This window comes from Diadema antillarum, unplaced genomic scaffold (genome assembly GCF_040938485.1).
Source record: "Diadema antillarum isolate AM-2024a unplaced genomic scaffold, OU_Dant_1.0 scf00000049, whole genome shotgun sequence".
In the NCBI taxonomy this organism is placed as follows: Eukaryota; Metazoa; Echinodermata; class Echinoidea; order Diadematoida; family Diadematidae; genus Diadema; species Diadema antillarum.
This window is the reverse complement of record NW_027270938.1, coordinates 1064502-1080196: the sequence shown is the minus strand read 5'-3', so window position 1 is coordinate 1080196 and position 15695 is coordinate 1064502. Positions and strand designations below refer to the sequence as shown.

Below are 15695 nucleotides of genomic sequence, written 5' to 3'. Positions count from 1 at the left end.
GAAAGAGAGAGATTATCCCAAATAATTCCCAGCCCGTTAAAGTATCCCTATTGTGAATGTTGTGCGTGGTTGAGAAAGGGCACAAAAACTGAATCTGTCTATACACGTCTTCCAATTTACGATGGCATGCAAAGCATGAAGGAAGTGAAAACGTGAGCATTTTAGCACGTCAGCGGACATCATGACGTCATTGACTGACGTCTCTGTGGGTGCAATCTGTTGTATAACATGAACTTGAAAACACGCGAAAAAACTCAAGCACTATCTCTGTAAGCATTGACACCTTCTCATATTGGTATTAGGACACTCTTCTCTTCTTAACAGTAACAAACAATGTGTTCTCAGATTTTTACACATTTTTTTTTTACTAAGATGTAACTTTGTTTTTGTTGACAGCACTGCTTTTTGACCAGTTCTGATAAAGGTCAAAAGTAATAATTATGTTATCCATCATTGAAATGAGACACCAAAGACGAGACGACGTACTGAGTCAAAGACAAAAAAAAAATGTTGGTTTTATCTCTTGAGTTACAAATAACACATCACGGCTCACTAAAAGATGGGAATAGACATCGGGGAAGCGTAGACCGACTTGCTTGATTCACTCTCCATAAGCTGAAGCTGACCTGAGCGATCGCGTAGCTCGACGTTGAGATCATCGTCGCCTTCGAGCGCTATGTATTCGTTGTTGCCCTGCGGCGTTTCGTCGATCGGGAGATATCCAGAGACGATCATCTGTCCACCTGGAGGTCTTTCATTATCCTCCTGGTTGACGAGCACGGCCAGGTACACAATGATGTAGACAATGCCATAAAGTGCTGTGATTGGTCCGTAGATTGCTGGAACAACGATCATAGCATTCCATGCTTCACTTTTTGCAAACACAGACGCCAAGATTATAATCCTGTACACGAGATAAAGACAGAAAATATAAATTAATGAGGGATGCTAACATCTGTAACTGGAAAAATCGACTCAAAAGTTGTGATCGTTGAGAGTTTTGGTGCCGTCATTGCTGGATATGGAGACTACTACTAACATAATGACGACATTATGGACAACACTATAAAGAAAATATGAGGACAATTTCACAGGATTTCATTTTTCATGAAAAGTTCATATTCCATTGACTTGTTATTGACATATATAGGTTTTCCCATTCATTTTCAAACTTTTTTCATTCAATTTCACAAATTGTTACTTCAATTTCGTCCCAGGATGTCGGGAATAGGCCAATCTTACTTTCAAATTCGTCTTTTGTCGTTCATTTTCAAGTAAAGTCCATTCAATTTAGTCATTTGGAATAAATTTTTGTCATTTGCAGTTTAAATTCGTCAGTTTCACTCGCAGCACTCAAAACAGCAGGATCGATTTCGTCTTTTGTCGATCATTTTCGATAAATTTTCATTCATATTCGTCTCATATATCTATCCGGTGTGATTTTCCAGTCATTCGTGTATTTTTTTCTGTAACAGCTCAAATTTTACATTCAGGAGTTAACATACACACAAGTGTCCCCCCTCCTCCCCCCCCCCCCACACACACACTCACACAGAACCACAGATACAGACACACACACAAGCAATCAGAGTACACACTGATACAATCAGACGTACCGTCTCGCAAACGAAAACACTGACAAACGATTTCTTGGCAAACGTGATTAAAGACAAAATTTAAGTGTAGAATTGTAACATGTTTAATGTCAAAGAATGGATAACATAATTATGTTTGCTGCTTTCCAGGGTACAAAATTTAAAGTTTGCTTCATGCATTATGATGCGAAAACCTGAACATTACGAGTTAAAGTTCAAAAGGTGACACTGACATACTGTCCTGGGTTATGACTTTTGACTGTCGTTTATCTTTCTATCAATTTTGGTTGGCAGTCATGTTTTTCGTGTGTATTGTCAAAGCAAATGGTTAGGGAATAATGTGTAACGATACAATTTACGAGAGAAAGTAAAAAATATGTCGGCTTAAAGTTGGTTCACCATCAAAATAAAGAATCGGCAATATCTGACTAATTTGAATGAAAAATTCATGAAATTGTGTGAACAAAAACGAATTTGATCTTCACATTCTGCGATCCGTTAGCGGGAGGGATGAATTTGAATGAAAATCGACGATTCTGAATGCTATGTCTTCGAATATGTTTGACGAAAAACGAATTACAATGACAATTGACGAAATTGAAGTTAGGATTTGCGTTCCACGTGCTTTTCGGGACGAAATTGAATAATAAATCGTTGAAATTGAATGACAAAAGTACGAAAATGGATGGGAAAACCTATATTATGTTACACAGGGTAATGATAATTTCCCCTGCTTTCTGAAAGAGGTAAGGCAAGTGTTCTTATTTCACTATGGTAGAAAAAAAATCAAAATCAAAACACGTTGAAATGTCTTCATATTCTCTTCGTATTGTTGTCCATAATGACGTCATGTAGTGTATATTAGTCACCTTTGATATTCGAACCTTACAGATTCATAACTTTTGAACGGATCGTCCGATTTTCCTCAAACTTTCAATGATGCGTTCTTCGATACCAAAATTGCTGCTTTCTCTCAATTCACAGCTATAACTTGGTTTCTTGAACAATGATACTTATTTGAAACTTGTCTTTGCCACTGAAAGGAGAGACAAAATGATGATAAACTCCCACTCATGTATTTCTCTCCTTCGATAAATTGCGAGCATACAATCAGTAAGCGTCTTATGAAATCACAATAGGACGCTCGATATGGACACTCACGCCACGCAGGTGTTGTGGAAGACTGCTTGCACAGCGAGGGTGTGGCGGGAAGTGCGATGCTGTCCGAAAAGAGCCGCCAGCAAAAAAGCAACTACGTAGCCCACCAGGGGAAGGAACATGGTAGCAAAGTAGACCCTGAAAGGAGCGTGGAACAGTTCCGTATGAATGATGAGGTGTACCAAGGAGTTGGCCGTGAACGCCAGAAGGCCAACAGTGAGTCCCACCTGCAAATAATGTATCGGAACTTGAATAGATGTGAATCGGATCAGGGAAAATAGTATGAAATGAAAGGAATTAAATGATATCGGCCATTTTTGCGATGGAGAAGAAGAAATTGTCTCAGTTTTAACAAAGAAGAAGAAGAATGATAAGGCAACGACCATAGGAAAGAGAACAAGAAAATCATACGACTGTAGCAAGATTTGCTGTAATTAAAAAAAGAAAAATGTCTATTTAGGATGTGCTTGCAAACAATTGACGTAGAGGGAATGTAGGTACATGTATTTCTATATTTTCTTCCACACGAATTATCTCACATTAGCATTTAGAATTTACTGGTAAATCGTGCTTTTCATCGGATTCGATTAGACATTTAATGACGCTTTATAGTCAGAACAGCTACAAAACAAATAAAAGTTTTTAAAAATGTTGAAGGAGAAGCTATGTTTGGACTGTCGGAAAATTGTCATTTTTGTCATATGTATAAAATAAGTCAAATGTAATATTCACAGATGTAAACAGCAAACAAAGACGCTTGAAGGAAAAAAAAGACGCTCACCACGACCACAACCTTTGCCCAACCCTCTCGAAGGTCCCGGATGAACATGCCGCAAGCAAGAGGAATCGCTACCAGGAGGATAGCGATGGCAACCACCCACAAAGTGGCGAGGGCGGTGCCGGGATACCACGCGCTAGTTACAATCAAGGTAACCAGAGGCACGAAGCCAATGGAGATCACTGTAGTGACCAGGACCATGGATGTGCTGTCGGTAGAGATGCATGGATCGATGGAATAAAAAATCCTGGTTACGGATCTCATCTTATCTGACCTGTAGGAACTATACCGTGAACTAACTGAGCTGTATCGTATTTTTTATTGTTATCATTCATTATTCCATAATTTTACATTCCATCTGATTTCGAGAGAGAAGTACAACACAAAATATTCAATTTGAGATGGAAATGGACAAATATATAAGCGAACATAAATAATTTGTGATCTGAGAAAATCACTAAATAGCAAAAGCTCGTATAGAATGTAGACTCAGCATAGTAACAATTTCAGAGTTTACTACATTACATTAATGACGAAAAATTACGAAATGTACAAGAACACAAAATGTCTTTTATGTAATAAAGTTACGTAATGCACAAAAATATTACAGAGTGTTCAAACTCAAATTTAAAGTTACAAATCTTACAAAGCAACGATTTGGTCAAACAAAATTCAATCACCCGATTGACAGAAACTTCATTGTGAGTATACAGGCTTACACAAAAATATTTCCAGTGATCAAAGTAGGACATTTAAACTTAAAAATGGAATTTCAAGAAATCGCTTTGAGATTTTTCTCAAAGGAACTTAAAGAAATTGATTGGAACAGAACAGAGTCTAACTTAACGACTAAATGTAAACATGTGAGAAACAATGTTTAATTTGCAAGGATGACAAAAAGGTATTGAAGAGTGATCTGCTAAACAGTGGAGCTTGTATGTAAAGGGTTGATAACTCAGTAGGTGCAGTATAAGAAATGATGGTATATTACATGCTTTAATCTCATCTCGCTTAAATTCAGTGACGCTCCTCTCTCTGGCTTCTTTCTGGAACGAACTTGCTTTCCACATTCATACTATCTCCTTACTTGACCATTTAAAGACAGGAATGAAAACACTCCTATTTCATTAGGCACATGGAAAATTCATAACTTGATATTTTCTCTTTCTCTTTTTCTTTCCTTTATCTTTTATATATTTTCTGTTTATACTGTGTGAGGAATTTTTCGTGCCTTTCAGTACTCAGACTTGATGGTAAAGGTCATTGCAAATACAATGTACCATCATCATGATCATCGTTATTATCATCATTATTATTGCTATCATTATCATTATCATTGTTATTGTTATAGCATTTTCAAAGCTAATATATATATATATATATATATATATATATATATATATATAAGATGTAGAAAACGTAAAAGCATAATGTAGAAAGTAATTGTTTCAAGGTACATAAAAAGAAATGTCAATGTTACAGCACAGACACTAGTCATCTTTCTCATTGAGCCGTGGGTGCCAAGAAGATATGATGACAAAACAATCCATACAAACACATCCGTGAACGCACTATACTCTATCGTTGGTTGGGACGGGTGAAATTACGAAAGTTTCTCAATAAGCAATTTAATAACCTGCTGCCTCGTGTTTTAGAGAACGTGTTTTTTTTTCTGTTTATACCTACTGACGAACTAAGAATATTCGTTTGAACCTTTATCAAAGCTACTTCCAAACTCGAGTTCTGTATAAACAAAATAATGCATTTTTGGTAAGTATGCAGTTCTCTAGGTCTCGGTATGAGATACCCTTTTCGATAACTAAGCTTGATGGGTCGTTAAATGGTTTTATTCTGAAAAAAAAAAACGGAGAGTGACCAAAAACATCAAATGTTAAGAAAATTTAGTGTTTGAAATAATCAGAAATCGGCCAATCTCAGTAATTTGATATGATATACCTTTTCATGTTGGCTTAATTTAATTTATTTGGGCAGGAATTTTATTAGCAGTGCCCGAAAAGCAGTAAAAATCTTAATAGTACGACACGAGCTGAAAAGCGCGGGTACCAGTGCATTGAGGTAGTATGGCAGATCTCGTGCCATCTTATCAGGTTACCATGAGATGCCATTCCGCTACTCCTTAATCATGTTTTGTCGAGTAGTTTTTCGTGTTAGAAACTTATACTGAAGCTTACTTCATTTGCAAAATTGCAATACATAATTTGCTTTCGATCACCGTTTTATATCTGCAAGAGTATTATATACTGGAGAAAAGATTGAAGGTCTGATTTGAACTTTGTGAAGGAATTTAAGAGACCCGCAGTTTTTACTTTGGTCTATAAGAAACTATGGTCCTTTCTTAATGTCAAACAAATAACAAATAGTTACTGTTGCCGATTACATTTTTGTTTTCACAATTATTCGACATATTTGACAGAGTAACAGAAAAACAAAAACAAATCTTGACTTAATTATATTTTCATTGACATGATTTCTCGAAAGAGCTAACTTCGTCTAAGTACTTTCTCACAGTTAACTCTGGCGCCCGGCCCTCCCAGGCAGTCTTGTGTAATTCAAATCCTTAAAAAAGCTGTGGGCACGAACAAGTGTATAATGTATCTCGAACGGAACGTACCTCAGGCATATGTTCCCGTCGATGAAGAATGTTACGACGTTTGCCATGGACCCTCCGGGACAAATTCCGACAAGCAGCATTCCCAGTCGATAAGGAGCGGGTAGCTGAAACAGGTAGGAAACACCGAAAGCCATCACCGGGAAGAGTGCGAACTGGTTGATGCAACCGACGACGAGGCCACTCGACACCCGCCATTGGTTTCTGAGCTCGATTTTGCCAATGGAGGCACCCATTGCAAGATTCACCATCGCCACGGATACAGTCATCATGATCGACGTCACCTTGCGAACGTAGTCCAGATCGACCACAGTGGGCTCGACCTCCTCAGGTGTAGTCATGATAGCCGCAGTAGACAACATTAAAGAAGGCAGTTTTTGTTCGACATCCTGTTCTAAAATGTTCAGTGGGGACTGCGGTAGAGTATGGTTCAGTAATGCTCCCTCCATTGTTGGTATCGTGCAGGAACCTCTTTGCCGATTTTCAAGATTTTGTTTTGGTATTCTTTAGATTCTTCGAAGAGTGACAGATCTCGAAAGTGTCTTCGAAATCGAGACGAACAAGATAAATAGTCAGTTGGTATGATATACTTTATGAGCAGCTGCACTCTTACGACAATATTTTCTAATTCCTCCAAAAGAGCAAGTGTTTCACTAAGTCCTGTTTGGTGAAAGCAGTCCTCTATGAACATATTTGCTGTAACACACATTGTTACAGGAGGAGGGATAATAGTGTATAATATGACGCAGAGTGTACCAGCAACATATCGTCTTTCTTTGTCACGTGAGTATACTCACCAAATAACTGCACTTTATCTTTACTGGTACTTGTGCAACGAATGTTAAAAGCGTTCTACCTCAGACCAGTGCACAGGCGGTTCATGTTAATTTCTCTCGTAGTTTTCTTATCATTATGATGCGTACTATACGAGGAAAGCTATCACCTTATATGAATGAAAGCATTGCCAATTGTGACAAGCTATGACACTAACCTATCTAGGTTACGTTTGGTTACACAAAATTGATATAAGATATGATATACACACGTACACAAAAATCCAAACACACATCATGCGCATACACACACTCGAACACACACAAAAGAATTACGTAAATGTCGATAAAATACTATAAACACGCAACAATTTACTCGACTTTGCACGTCCGGGCGCTAATCCAAGATTATTGAATAATGAAGAACTATACCATAACACTTTTAATTGTCTGAATTAAGTGATAAAAAAGTGACAAATTCTGCTTTCCGGGAGGGGATAGTATCAAAGGTTTTTACGGCATACAGGTCTGACAATGTCTGATTTACACTTTTGCAGATACATATAGGCTATTTCTGGATGGGATTGACCGTCGTTTCATATTCATGATTTGTTTTTAGGAGAAATTTCTTTCATCTCATTAATAAACACGCAAAATGTACTCGATATTATAAATGGTTCAAAATGAATCTCCATATTTCTCAGATAGAAATGGCAGCTTCAAACATCAATGGTACAACTGCACCTGTGGAATTCTTTAGCGTATCCATTGCAAAATGACAGGCTGTTTGAACTCCAGCTCTTGAACCTCATTGGTTTTATGAAGGGGAAATTGAGCGGGGGTGTGGTAGAGATACTAGGAGCTAGGCGTACTCACCTCTTCCACCCATTATTTTGTGAGCCAGTCTTGGCCAAACCTGCCACACAATTTTGAAGCCAGGTTTCCTTTCCATGCTACGGAGATAAAGAGTCTCCAACCCAGCAGTTAGTGCTCTTGATTCTTTCAATCCCTTAGGGGTAGCCATATATGAAACGAATTTCACTGTGATAAAATCAATGTACATACTGGAAAAGGAATACAATGTAGCGGTGGGAGGCTATGGCGGATCAGCGTTACTTTGATTTGATATATAGTACTAAAATTATGTTAGGAAAAGATTTATATATTCACGCATATAGTTTGAAGTGAGTGTTATATTGCACGCAGTATTAGAAAATATATATGGTTACTGTATACGATCATTATATGCAGTATTAGAAAATATATCGTTATATGCTCTAAGTGATGTTATTAGTACATGTATTATTGTTTCGATTATTTTTGTACTTAAAAATTTACAAAATTTGATCATTGTTACTCAGTTATGTTTGTTTCATATGTTCGTGAACACAAAGTGGATACACTGCAAAAAGTCCGGAGTTAAATAGTGAACACCGAGCTGGTGTTAAATTTTCGGTGCTCATTTATGGTGTTAGATTAAGACCTCCGGGTGTCATTTCCAAATTTTAAACTGTTTTTTGAAGAGTTTCTTAGTAACTGCACTTCTTGTTGATTTTTAATTTAAACAAGACCATCAAGAATTTCACATTAAAATACTAGATTTTTGAAAAAATGTGAAAATAAATTTACACCAAAGTAACACCAGCTGGTGTGGTCTCTTATTGAAGGTGGACGGGTGTTAAACCATTGATATTAACACCAACAAATATCAAATCAACACCATGTGGTGTCATTTTTTAATTAACACCAGTACAGTGTCAAAATAACACCAGGTACAGTGTCAAATTAACACCACGAAGTGTCAGGTGAACACTTTTCAACACCATCACAGTGCATTTTTAACACCTGTGGGTGTGGTCCTTTATTGAAGTTTGATCGGTGTTAGATTTAACACCCGAGGTGTTAAATCTAACACCGATGTTTTTACAGTGTATAAATTCATATCAAACCAATAAAATCAATCAATCAAAACCTTGGTATACAACCAGCTAGCTAATTACTAGTTTATAAGTTTTCGTGACTGTTGTTTGAATAATTTAGAAGGCAACTGAGACTAGGGATTTCTCCCGATAGTCGATGGTATTGAGCGTATCAGGACAATTGGTATCCCGATCGAGGACAATCACTCCCGGCTAAATGTCGGTTAGTGTACGGTTAGAATAAAGACTATAATAGGGTGATGGATAGGTTTAGAGTAAGAAATTAGATTAGGGTTTGGATTAGGTTCAGGATTTAGATTAGGGTTAGGGACAGGGGAAGGATCTGGGGTAATTGTCATTAAACCAGTATTGAGACTCTGATATCCGGGACACGGCAAAGGCTTCCTATCGTATAGAGCCTCCTGGCTCATGGAAATCAGCACGCGGGAGATGCCGAAATGTTGGAGAAACCGACGTACACTTTAACCAGCTTGAGAATGTGATTGAGACTAATCTATAAGTCAACTGGACTCAGTCGGCCTACAAGGCTTGCCATACGGTCATACTTTGAAATCCCTCCTTGAATTACAAGTTCTTTTACATTTCACAAGAGGTTTTTATTATCTCAAAAAAAATGTTGGAATGTTTTTTAAACCTGTCACTACATGCATTGAGTCAGTCGACGTATATGTGAACACATATCTATAAGTTTGTTCAAAATGCAGATCGAAAAAAATGAGTCTCCAATGTTACATGTGCTGATGCATTCCTCGTAATATGAAAAAGGCAAGAAATTATCGATTATCAATTGATACTTCAACTTCAACTTTATTCCAGACAAAACATATCAAGATTACATGCATCACACATACATTTACATTAGTTAAACATTAATACTTTAAGGGCCTCTTTCAGCAGCAGTGCTTTTGAGTTGGGGCCTCTGCAAAAGTACACAAGTAAGTTTGGACTCAATGGTACAATCATCAACAGTCAGTGATGTCAGCTGACAAGAACATTTGCCATATCAATCAATCGGATCAGTCGCTGAGACCACCGACTTTAGACCAAATTGCCGCGTACGTTCACACAATAAGGTGTACCACATGGGAAGTGTAAATCAGGAAAAAACCCAACGTATATATACAATGGAAAAGATAAACTTCATGGGAAATGAAGACTACAAACACACACATACATGATGGGTATACACACACACACACACACTCACACACATACACACACACACACACACACACACACACACACACACACACGTCTCACAGAACGCATAGGACTTCTAGCCTGGACAATCTATATAAAGCATTCAACTGTTTAACACTGGCTTAAATGATTTCAGATTGTCAAATAGTTATTTTTCTCGTTGAACTTTTAACCTATGCTGTAATGTTCCTCGTGTTAGGTGGCATTTGATATATTCTTTAATAAAATGGTTTGGAAAGAATTCAAAGAAACACTGGTTCTTACGTGAGGTCGATAGAGGAGGGTTCTGTGACCCGTGTTGCCATCATGAATCATTCAGCTAAGGGTAAATAGGTCTAATTGATCGGCAAAAGTGCAAACGGGACTGTAGTTTTAACAAAATAATCAAATGATTAAATGGTTAAATGGTTAAATGACCCTAGTTCATCAAGTGGTAGTGACTTTATAAAACTAAAGGAATAATGCCTTTTTTAATACTCGGCTGTCTTAGATTTTAACTGGTAAGCCTTATTGCCTTCTTTTGTAATACACTGTACCATCAACATATCAAAGTGAGTAAAAAACGCACTTATTTCCCCATATAACATTACAGTAAGTCAGGCAAACAAGAACAATGCTATTGTATAAAGTTCTTCAAATCATCCCAAGTAATCTATAATGTCCTCATTTACATGAGACACCTGCACTTCGAGAAACATTAGTACAAACAGATTATTTAAGACGTCTCCTTGAAAATCAGTTGGCGTGTTGCTTCCGCCATGTTTACACGCATGTAAGGTCCTTTTTTTTTTGATAGTCACTGAGAAGCAGAATAGTTCAAAAAACGTTTTTCAGGATTAGAAGGGATGTAGACAAAAATTGGAGGATATGATCGAGGAGGGTGTAGGATGGGATATCTCTTGCTCACACGAGGGAGATTTCACATTTTTAGAATTGAAGTTCAATGATCTGGTGCGTGAAGTACGACCTATTTGGAAATTGCCTATTAGAAATAAGAAAAGGAACTATTTATTGAGGAAATTTTGAATGGTTAAATCGTGCATGGTGTCTGTCAACTCTTGCTCCTCGTATGTATCTTTACTGTGTACAAAGTCGGTTAAGGTGGAGGGCGCTCACCGGTACTGTATTGACGAAACAAAGGGCAGTGGGTGGAGTTATGGCACGTATCAATAACTGCGTCATAACGCATTCTCACACTACAGGGTGAGTAAAAAGAAAAAAAAAGGCTTATTAAAGAAATGAACGAAAGATTATCCTACATGGTTTGACTGTCTTATCCCCACCATTTGGTATCACTTTTGTGTCAGATGTGTTCATGCTTGAATTTACAAGAGGCATCGTTTGCAAGAGTGCACGACTTGGCATGCGTCAAAAAGTGACAGATCACTATCACACTATCAAAGTGAGAGAACGAATAAATTGAACGTACGATCCTCTCAAATAAAATGCATTGCGTATGTGTTTTTTCACACACACACACACACACAATGAACTAACACAATCTCACACATAAACACAAACAGGCACACAAGGACCACATGCGCAAGCACACACACACACACACACACAAGCACATAACATCTCACGTTAAGATGCAGATTAGCTGTGTCACTTGGGAGAAATTGTTGTGATACTAATGCGCCAAACTTTCATCAAGGCATTATGATTTAATTTGACTTCCATTTTTAGATCAAATGGGAAATTTGGGACTGTTTGTGTTTGTGTGCTGGAGCGTGTGTGTGCGCGCGCGCAACTTTACTTTTGAAAAAGGCATATGCATTACATTTTAGATAGTGTCCCATATTCAATTAATTCGTTTCTCTCACTTTAATATGTTGACCTAAGTCGATTTTTTGCACTCTTGTTTAAGCACTCTCGTGTAACAACTTGTAAAAAGTAAAATTCGAGAGAGAACACTTTAATACAAAAATAGGGGCTATATCATAAACAAATGTATATTTTATGAGGGAAGTACACTTTGCAAAAAGACAAAGGAATACATATAGCGATGAAAAAGAGTGATACACTGAACAGCGGATCTTGTATATCGGGGATCGCTCTATAAACGACAGTCAAACAACATTTGAAATTGGTGTTAAACTTTTTTTTTCTCAATACGAAATACATGTATTTACTTACAAAAATTATTTGATGGAAGAGACTTCTTCTTGGGGAATATTATATCAAATATATCAAACGAAATATTTCCTTGAAGGCCATCTATGCTAAAAAACAAAAACAAAACAGAAACAAAACATTTGTTTGTTTTATTTTTTCATTTTAACGGTAGATGACAATCACCTGGCATATTTATTGTATGTAACATGTTTTAATTCCCATTTACTGTTTTTTATCGCAATATAAGGGTCATAATGAACGAAGAAAAGGTTGAGGTTATCCGAGAATAATATTGATGACAGTTTGTCCGAGGATCTGTAGAAATCACGAATGCAAATTATGAATAGCAGTGGGACGAGCAAGCTTCCTTCCATTGCTGTTATCGTGTACCTTTGTTTTCCTTTGGATCTGTAAGATAAGTAACTCGTGAACCACTGCGAGGCTTTCCCATACTTACCGTATAGGGGGATAATTATGAGAAAAGTTTATCATGGTTTATCGTGCGGTTTAATCCCTGGAAAACTCCAGGAAGACGCACATTGTGTGTAAAAAGAGTGCATGAGTAAACTTTCTCAACTTTCGTTCTTGTATATTGTGTTGTGATTTTCTCTTAATCTAAATTTGACGTTTGAAAATATATCATTCGTTTTTAGATAAAATCACATTTATTTTAAGATAAACAGTATTATCAAAAATAATCCAAGTTAGTAAGGTCATACCTTCTGGAAAGGAATAACTTTTGATATCTTCATATTGTTTCTCACAATGCCAATAAATTGCAAGCGATAAGTTTAAAATGTGTATTGACTAGGGATGTACAACTTTGAGAATATGGCCATTAGAAAGTTATTTACAAGTTCATCATAACCTGCATGGGTATTTTCCTTCTTTCAAAATAAAAACGAGTTCATCTCTCCAGCTGCAATGCAGTTACAGGTGCAGAAGAGTGATATAGCTTAAAGAAATAACCACAGAGTTATCTAGCCGCATGAAAATGTGGCGACGTTCGAGTTTACTATTAAAAATGTGTCCTTTTCACAGAAGAATGGAAAAGCAAGTGCACTGCAACTGAATTATGAGTCACATTCTTTAAACGGATAAAATGGCATCAATGTCTTCTTTTGTGCCTTTTAAATCGAGTAGTCATTGTCTTTCTAATAAGGCGCGTGTACAAAATATCAGCACGGAGTAAGTCTTCACAGAATTTGGTTGCGTTCTGTTTAGTGATGAATTTATCCTCCCGTATATCACGATTGTCCGTCTCATTTTTCATGATGCAATCATCCATCACACTTTGCTCCAAGGCCCGAAAATAAGCCAGATCTTGGTGAAAGTTCTCGCCATATTCTCGAACTTTCTTCCAGAAGGTTGTGTTGAAATAATCATAAAGCATTATGTCTCCGGCATTCCAAGAGCGGATTCTTTCTGCGGTTTTCTCAGTGAGTGGGTATCGGTGGCTTTTGCTTCGGACAGCATTAGATACGTAGAGAATATCCGTGTAGTTCCAGCACATCAGTTTCCGCAGAAGAATCAAGGACTCGTCAAAGTACTCATTGATCATCACTAAGTCTATTTCCCGCGCCAATTCTTCGATTTTCTCCCTGATTCTTGTAAAATTTTCATCATATCTATGATCAAATCCAAAATCATACAACTGTCCATTTCTAAATCTTGTCCACAGAAAGCTGTCATTGGCGTTATACACTTTCACATTAGACATGAATGCTTCCAAAGGATTAGAAGCATTGATTTTCAAACGTTCTGCGATTTCAAAATATCCAAAGAATGATTCGAACTGCTTCACTGGGTGTCGAATTATTGAAATGTATTTTGCATGAGGCACAGCAATATCCATTTGCCTCCGATTGTATCTAACATGGTTAACTAACATGTCAAAATCTTTCCTCTTTCGACTCTTGAATTTTATGACCATCGAAGTAAGAAACAAGTCGTCACTTGAAAGGATGTGACTGCGTGGAGGTACTGCAACGTCCAGACTGTGAAGATATGCATACCGTTCAAATATAGATGCTAAAGTCGTTGATCCTGTTTTGTGTGTTTTTACATACACGGCTCTTTGAAGCGGTTGGCAGGTTGCTTGATGTGGAACATCGGATTCATTGCGAACGCTATCGGCAATAAGCATCACCGAAGTTACGGAAATTGGCCCCGTGGGGCAAAGTGACTGGTTTCCCTTACTCATCGTCGCATAGATTGTTCTGTAAATAAGAGAAACATATTTTATGAAGGTAAAGTTGAATTAAGTATGATGCCTCGTTAGTGAGGATACATCTTTTTCTTTTTAATCAAGGGATACAAACTACGTAGATGGCTATTCAAGAAATGAATACAATAAATATTATAGGCCCTATAGATACATTGGAAATACACATTTTATATACAGTATAATGATAGGCCTAAAACTGAACAGTTACTATAGAGTATACGGTGCATGTTGTCTTCAGCTGCCGTGATAGAAATAGAAGTTTCGTATTAACAGCAGTCATCAGCTTTGACACTCATGTGATTACAAGGATGTTGGTTTGTTTTGTTCTATTGATTTCGGGTTTTTTTTTCCAATACTAGGCCCAAAAGAGTAGCCTGTTTTGGAACGCTTCATAGAGTGCATGTTACTTCTGTATGATCTCTCGACTCGGATACAAAACAAATACAAAGTACAAACACAAAATACACACAAAAAAGAAGAAGGAATTAATGATTTTCCGAGGGGAAAAATATTCTTTGCAATTGAAGTAAGTAGTGTAGATATTTGACTTGTATTTTCTTTACAACTCGCCCGTGTCACCATTATTCATAATCAGGTTTAGTGTGATGCCTACTGTCTTCTTTTGTGTTTCCCCCTGTGTGTAATGTTCTCATGTTCATGTTCTCAATGGGATGTCGTCTACTGTTGTTATGCTATGTTGCAGAATGCTCACCTTTCCGACAGGAAGGGACGAACTTTGGGGTACTGGTGGGAGAGAAGCGTTGGCTGTCGGTCTGCATCCAGGAAGAAGCAGCAGATGATCACTACGGCGCAGACGGGCAAAAAGAGCGACGTCAGGATTGATGGTGGTGAAGTGTTGGTTGCCATGGTTATCAAATTACCACTGAGTATAACCTGTAAATATAGTATATGATGAATAGATCACTGAATATTGCGATAGGAATAGATTATTAGAAGGGTGTTAAAGTGAGAAAACACAGATGTATTTGAGTTAGGTTGTTTTGCAAGGAAATTGCCCCGGAATTGCACTGTTAGTAAGTTATAGTGAACAAAGTATTGGTGTTATTAAATTCCTATATTCGTATCCTCAGTGAATGACTCTTTATTGGTATTGTACTGGTTGATAATGAACAATGTTTGTAGTAATCCAATAGTTTATAAAAACTTCCATCGAAGGTTTTTTTATCATACCTTTAGGCATTGCATAGATATGGGGGAAATAGTCAAATTTTGAGCATTTGACCTTGACCTTTTGACATTTGGCCTTGGGCATATGC

General features: G+C 37.3%; 2 protein-coding genes across 2 annotated transcripts; both read right to left on the bottom strand.

Moving 5' to 3' along the window:
* Positions 1 to 552: 552 nt before the first annotated feature.
* On the bottom strand, positions 553 to 6501 carry LOC139715434 (ileal sodium/bile acid cotransporter-like). Its single transcript, XM_071627007.1, has 4 exons — positions 6164 to 6501; positions 3535 to 3739; positions 2757 to 2980; positions 553 to 904 (listed from the first exon to the last, which is right to left on the bottom strand). The coding sequence occupies exons 1-4, from the start codon at positions 6499 to 6501 to the stop codon at positions 553 to 555; spliced, it is 1119 nt and encodes a 372-aa protein (XP_071483108.1).
* A 6798-nt stretch (positions 6502 to 13299) lies between these two features.
* On the bottom strand, positions 13300 to 15285 carry LOC139715433 (galactosylceramide sulfotransferase-like). The gene is made up of 2 exons (XM_071627005.1): positions 15131 to 15285; positions 13300 to 14410 (listed from the first exon to the last, which is right to left on the bottom strand). Exons 1-2 carry the CDS (start codon positions 15283 to 15285, stop codon positions 13300 to 13302), a joined length of 1266 nt encoding a protein of 421 aa, XP_071483106.1.
* Positions 15286 to 15695: the final 410 nt, after the last annotated feature.

Coding starts and splice junctions, on each gene's coding strand:
- LOC139715434 (XM_071627007.1), bottom strand. CDS start 6,501: ATGACTACACCTGAGGAGGTCGAGCCCACTGTGGTCGATCTGGACTAC. Junction 2,981..3,534: donor GGGCAAAGGTTGTGGTCGTG/GTGAGCGTCTTT, acceptor CATTATTTGCAG/GTGGGACTCACTGTTGGCCT. Junction 905..2,756: donor TTCCACAACACCTGCGTGGC/GTGAGTGTCCAT, acceptor TCTCGTGTACAG/GATTATAATCTTGGCGTCTG.
- LOC139715433 (XM_071627005.1), bottom strand. CDS start 15,285: ATGGCAACCAACACTTCACCACCATCAATCCTGACGTCGCTCTTTTTG. Junction 14,411..15,130: donor CGTCCCTTCCTGTCGGAAAG/GTGAGCATTCTG, acceptor TCTTATTTACAG/AACAATCTATGCGACGATGA.